Here is a 6,429-nt window from a genome sequence, read left to right on the forward strand (position 1 = left end):
CTCTGAGAGCTGCACCAGAGCCCAGTGCTTTCTGCCCAGGACTTTGGGAGTGTTTCCATTTTGCAGGGATTTAGAGGAAAATTCCATCTCTTCATTCTTCTTCACTGTGTTCCCCTCCAAGCTGAGTACAGCTCCCAGGACATATGTTGTTAGGGAGGTATTTGCATCCAGCTACAACCTAGAAGCAAAATGCAGGAGGAGGAGCTGAGATGGAAGCAAAAAGCTGCTTTTTTTTTCCTCTATTCTCCAGATCCAGCTGCCTGAGCTAGTTGGGAGGGTTGATACCATGTCTGTAGGAGGTCAGAGGCTGTTTCCCAGCCCACCTGTGGCCTTCAGGGCCTCGTAGCTGTGTCAGCCTGATGAAATGTAGATGGTTGGCCAAGACATTTGTGTGACCTTAGACAACTGGGAGAACTTCCACACTGGATTCCTTTTAATCCTTTGGAGCTGTCTTGTCTATTGGAATGTGTCTGTTATGGAATAGAACTTTACATTCCTCTAGTTCTCATTGGAGTGTGTGTAAGAGGAGGACCCCCAGGTTCATGATGGGTTTGCACCAGATTCTGAGATGGTCCAAGAATCAAGCACTGCATTGACTCCTCTTTGTTTTCAGCTTTATTCCATCAGTGTAACGTAGTAGAGCATTAGTGAACCTTCATTTTCTGGAGGATCTTACAGAGGTGACATCACCAGGCACACATTTCATGGCTTCCACAGTTGGGATGTGAAGTCCATGATGACAGTCATTGCAGAGAGCCAAGTTTGGAGCAATCAGAAGCCAGCCAGTGATCCCCTGTCCCTTCTTTATCTGCAAATGAAAGTTTCCAAAGGGAGAGTAATTTATAGGATTTTGAAAACGTTGTTTACTGGCTGAAATAAACTTATTTTCCTAGATTTTTTTGAGTATTATTTCTGCATTTTGCCTCAGGCTGATATTCCATTTCTGAGCCTGAAGGTTCTGAGCCTTGCCATTGGGGCTGGTTGGGGTTTTTATCATTATAAATGAGGACTTGTCAGCATATTGGTTGTTCTCCCTTGGTGTCCACCACTAGGAAGCCTCACTGGCTAGTTCATGGTAACCTCATGAAACAGAGGGATGAATTGAAAGCTTTCTGGTGAAAGGATCTTCTGGCTGCCTCAGCTCTTTGCTCCCACACCCCTGAAGTTCCTCAGGTTGGGCTTCTTCAGATGTGCACATAAATGCACCCACTGGGGCAAGGAGGTGGGAACAGTTGGGTTTCATGGTCACTCCAGGGAAGCACAGGCCTGTGTGAGGCCTTTCAGAAGCTGATGGTGTTGTAAGATTTTTCTGACCCTTGTTAAGTTCTAAAATCAGGTTTTTTGGGGAGTTTCACTGGTGCAGCTTATCTTCTGACCAGGCTGCCCAGGGCAGTGGTGGAGTCCCCACCCCTGGAGGGGTTCCCAAGCCCTGGAGATGTGGGGTGAGGGACACGGGGCAGTGGGGACCTGGCAGTGCTGGGGAACAGTTGGATTTGATGATCCAACCAAAAGGATTCTGTGATTCTCTGAGTTTTGGTGTTTACCTTCAGGTACATCTCTGGCAGGAGTAATGCCAGGCTCCTTCTAAAGGTTACCTCAAAGCAACCATAAGATGTTGTCACTCATTCAGTTGAGCCAACCTAGCACCCATCTGCAGAGAACTGGCATTATATGTAAAATATGAGATGCTTTACCTAAAGTCAGTGGAATTAAGTGGAAACTGAGTGTTGAAAATGCTTGAAAATCATGGGGGACCTGTCAGAGAGCTGGGGACAGGATTTTGAGCAGGGCCTGTTGGGAATGGTGGGATTCCAGAGCAGGACACTGAAGTGGGCAGGAGAATTACAGGAGTCCAGTCTGTGTGACACTACTGACATCTGAGGAAGCTTTCTAGATGGACTCCAAGAACATGGAGTGCTTGTTGCCTACCAAAATTACCTGTGGAAATGCTGAGAGAGAAGGTGGTGGGTGATGCCTGTACCCCTGCAGGGGGAGGTGGTCAGGGCAGTGATGCCATTCACCTTGTTCTCTGGCCCTGCACAGAGCTGGGCTGACCTGAGCTGGGCAGGTGGGGTTCATACCCTTACCTGGACTGGTCAGAGTAACTGGGTGGGAAAGCTCTCAGCTAGAAAGGAGCAGTTGAACTGGTTCTGTTAAGGTGTCAGTGGGGTCAGCTCTATGGAGAGCAGAACTGGGATGGGATTCCAGAAGAAGCCTTCACTGTCAAATCATAGAATCCTTGATGGTCAAAGAGATGGACAGATGGAGGTCACCCAGTCCCACCTCCTACTCAAATATGGGTCAGCTAAGAACACCAGTAGAGGAATCATTGAATAGTTCTAGTTGGAAGAGACCTTTATTGAGACCAACCTCCCCCAGCCCTGCCAGGTCCCCACTGCCCCGTGTCCCTCACCCCACATCTCCAGGGCTTGGGAACCCCTCCAGGGGTGGGGACTCCACCACTGCCCTGGCCAACCCTCAAGGGCAAGAAATTGTTCCTCAGCTCCAACCTCAACCTCCCCTGGGGCAACTTGAGGCTGTTCCCTCTTGTCCTGTCCCTTGTTCCTTGGGAGCAGAGCCCGACCCCCCCCTGGCTCCAGGCTCCTGTCAGGAGCTGTGAATCAGCAGAAGTTTTCCTAGAATAAAACCAGACATTAAGGTAAAGAAAAATTTAAAAAAAAGCAATCAGAGAGACTCTTTTATTTATATTTTCTCTTATGATTTTCTGTAATGAGCAGCTTGAAATACTGCAAATGCTGCTGTGGACTCTGGAAGGGCTGAGTGAGGTGATGTCACTGCCACAGAGGAGGCAATTTCAGGATATTAAGAAACAAATTAAGAAAAGAAACATAAAATGTTTTTTCAGCCTCCCTTTTGAATTGTGAATGCTCCAGGATGTTGAAGGACTGGAAGCTCACGAGGTATTTAACTTTTATAGAAGCCTATAGAATTTTCTTTCTAATTTTAAGAGGTTGTCACGTGCTGTGTTTCCTGAGCACTCATCCAGCTGTAGTGCTGATAAGATTCAAAAGGCTGCTGGGAGGAACGTTTGGTTTGCTTGCCAGCTAAGCCAGAGCTGCACCTTTGTGTTGGACAGAAGGAGAAGCAGAGAACGTGGCTCCTGAAAACCCTCCAGTGGCTGAAAATGGTGAAGCCCCCACTGATCTTCCACCTCAGCCCGTGCAAAGGTTTGTGCCTGTGCTTTGTGCTGTTTGAATGAAGTGAGGATGTGTCTGGAGGCAGTAACAGCCACTCTGTTTGGAAACAGCAGGGAAATTTGGAGCAGTAGGGTACCAAATAATGGATATTATCCCATGTGGCATTTTCACTTTATTTCCTTCCCATTATTCACTTCTCTTTATTCACTTTCATTTTCTTCTCTATGGAAGATTCAGCCTGGAGAGGAGAAGGCTCTGGGGAGACCTTCTGGTGGCTTGGTTGTCATTTTAGGATGCCTATTCTAGACTTCCCTAGACTCCTACCAGTGTAGCAAGTGTTGCAGTGAGTCCAGGGTCAGGGCTGGCCACCAGGGGAAGGGCAGATGTCCCCTGCTAACCCCCCTGCCTGCTCATGGGGCAGAGAAAGGGGATAAGGGAGAGGCAATTATGGGTTGGAAAAGAACTGAACCAGCTTTAATGAAAAATAATAATAGTTATCTGAAATATATAGAAATTTGTACAAAACCAGCACTGAACCCAACCCTTGATGGCAGTGACATCACTGTCAGCACTGATGCTGTGGAGCAGGCCCTGGGGGAGTCCCAGGCTGGACTCAGAGGCATACAGGAACCAGATTTGGGAGCTGGGTTCAGGAAGACACGGATCAGGTGCACCCCAAGGTGGGGCACAAGGCTGAGCAGGGACCTTGGTCTGCCCAGGAGCCACAGAGACCTTCAGGCAGCACTGGGAGTGAGGGGAGACTGAGCTGGGCAGCGACAGCCCTGCAGGGAGTCCCTTCTCCTCCAGCTCTAGCAGGACACGGGGGTGGGTGGTGTTTTTGGGGTGCTATCAGTGGTGTTCCAGCAGAGATGACAAAGCCCCTCTTGTCCTTGCAGGCGTGTCCCCAGGCCCAGCAGTGCCCGACCAGCCCCACCCCGAGTGAAGCCACCAGGGAGTGCAGAGCTCGTGCCCCCCGAGAGGTGAGGGGTGGGGGGACCCTCAGCAGATGGCTCCAGCTCTTCCTGGGTGCCTCACCTGCTGCTGGGCACCTTGGGGAGGGGTCACCTCACTCACTGCTCAGGCTGGAAGACTCCAGCCTGCTTCCTTTGCTCTTGGCTGCACAGCCAGTGGGTTGTCAGAAGCTGGGGGTGGCAGCTGGAGATGCAAAAAGAGGATTCAGGTTTTTTTGCCTTTGGGAGCTCTGAGGCAGATAATGCTGGAACATGAGTTTAAACTGCCACTGTAAAACCTGCAGTGAGGGGAGCCCTGGGGCTGTGCAGCTGGAGAAGCCTCAGAGGGGATCTGAGCAGTGCTGAGCAAGAGCTCAAGGGCCCCCAAAGGGCAAGAGGCTGGGGCCAGACTCTCCTCAGTGCCCAGCAGCAGGACAAGGGGCAACGGGCACCAACTGGAACCCAGGAGGTGCCACCTGAGCAGGAGGAGAAACTTCTCTGCTGGGAGGGTGCAGAGCCTGGAGCAGCTGCCCAGAGAGGCTGTGGAGTCTCCTGCTCTGGAGAGATCCCAAACCCTCCTGGATGTGACCCTGGGTGAGCTGCTGGAGCAGGGGGTGGGATGAGATGATCCCCAGAGGTCCCTTCCAACCCCCCCATGCTGGGATTCTGTGATCCCATGTTCAAAAAATGGTGAAACAGCCTCTTGAAACGATGGACCAAATGGTTTAATTGGTCTCTGATAACACCCAACACTGAAGTGCTGTGTTCAGAAGCAAAACTTAGATCCTGTTGTGAGAGAAGGATGTTTTCAGAGGGGGGTAGTGAGTGGAAGTGACAGAGTTTATCTGCTTTTAGTTGGTGCTGCTTCATTTCCTGGGTGGAAGGGAGGGTCCTGCTCCCTCATTTCTGGATAGATCTCAATTGCTTTGGACAGCTCTTAATCAGTTTTCATTTTCATTCTCTCCCTTCCAGGAGTGGGAGTGGTAAAACAGTCTCAACCATAATCCGAGACCAGGAGGTTTCTGATGATGAAGATGAGCAGTTTGTGGTGGAGGCAGCAGTGCCACTGCTGGGAATGCCAGAGCTGGAAATGGTCTGTTCACCTTGCAGATTACAGAACTTATTTTCCATATTTTCTTTGTAACTGGCTTGTTGAAGTAGTTTCTAGCTGAGTATTGTTGAATAGTTGTGTACTGTACCAAGTTTTTTGCCACTAAAGCTGTCTCCCTGCCTGTGTAGGAGCCAGAAGTGGAGCTGCTTGAGGATCAGAATCATGGTATGTTTGCTTTTACAGATATCCACCTAGATCTGTAGAATAAATCCATTATTTCAAACCTTAAACCACTGAAGAAAGCAGCAAAATACCTCCTGAGGGCCAGAGCTTGCAACTTTTGCAGGAAACCCAGAAATTCTTTACTCAATGGAGTCTTGTTTGCTCGTGCAGCTGAATTTACAATGGATGTTAAGTGGAGAATTTTTATAGGTCTTTAATGTCAGCAGGATTTAAAATTGTGCATGAAACCTCCTAAATTAATGTTTCTGACAGTGTCAGGTATAGCTTGTCAGCTCAAGATAGGAGGTGGGGTTGAGTTGTTCAAGGGAAGTTATCAAAGAGCTTTGAGAAAAATCAGTGGACTGGCTCCTAAAAACATTTGTGCTTCCACCTGCCCTCAGATCTCTCATCCAGGGCCTTCCACTGGGGTTGTGCTGGGTGTGATTTAGGCAGCTATGCTTATTTCCTTCCAAAAATCCCTCCCAAAGGCATATCCATCCCTGCACCTACCGTGCAGCTCTTGAATCCTTCCAGAAGAGGGGTGTGAAGGAAAAGCCTTGGTCTCAACACAGCTCAAGGACCTGCTGCTCGTGTTGCTCTGCAAATTGTTTCCATTAAAAGCCATGAAGCAGCTCATTTGTCATTTGGTTGTCTTTGAGTGTTGGAAAACCTGTTTGGGTGCCCAGCAGTGCTGAGAAATACCCTGATTCTCCAACAGGTGGGCTGGTGAAAAGGATCCTGGAGACAAAGAAAGATTACGAGGCCTCCCAGACCCCATCCAAGGCAGCAGAGAGGGTAAGGTGGGAATGGCCTTCAGAGAGCTGTGAATATCAACTGCTGGGTCCCTGACCTTCTCCTCTGCCTTAAATTTGGCTTTTTTTTCCCATTTATGATCCAGCTTTTCTCCTCAAAGTGTTGTGCTGCTTTTTTTCTCCACGAGATGTTGTTACCTCCTCCCTGCAGTGCTGCTGATCTCACCTGGTCATTCTTGTGGCTTCAGATTTTTTTTCAGGACAATTTTTCAGGGAGCTTCTTTAGCCTGTTCATT

General features: G+C 49.1%; 1 protein-coding gene across 1 annotated transcript in view; it reads left to right on the forward strand.

Annotated features, from left to right (window-relative positions):
* The window catches only part of TRAF3IP1 (TNF receptor-associated factor 3 interacting protein 1), a gene marked incomplete at both ends in the record, with an annotated part of 18,160 nt that extends 11,984 nt beyond the window's left edge, over positions 1–6,176 (forward strand). Inside the window, 5 exons of the mRNA XM_008945651.1 lie at positions 3,098–3,188; positions 4,055–4,138; positions 5,081–5,201; positions 5,348–5,384; positions 6,100–6,176. Of these exons, the coding sequence (XP_008943899.1) occupies positions 3,098–3,188; positions 4,055–4,138; positions 5,081–5,201; positions 5,348–5,384; positions 6,100–6,176 (410 nt within the window). The remainder of the gene's footprint in view (positions 1–3,097; positions 3,189–4,054; positions 4,139–5,080; positions 5,202–5,347; positions 5,385–6,099) is intronic.
* Between the last annotated feature and the right edge of the window lie 253 nt (positions 6,177–6,429).

The sequence above is a fragment of the Merops nubicus genome, unplaced genomic scaffold, assembly GCF_000691845.1.
Source record: "Merops nubicus isolate BGI_N331 unplaced genomic scaffold, ASM69184v1 scaffold19038, whole genome shotgun sequence".
In the NCBI taxonomy this organism is placed as follows: domain Eukaryota; kingdom Metazoa; phylum Chordata; class Aves; order Coraciiformes; family Meropidae; genus Merops; species Merops nubicus.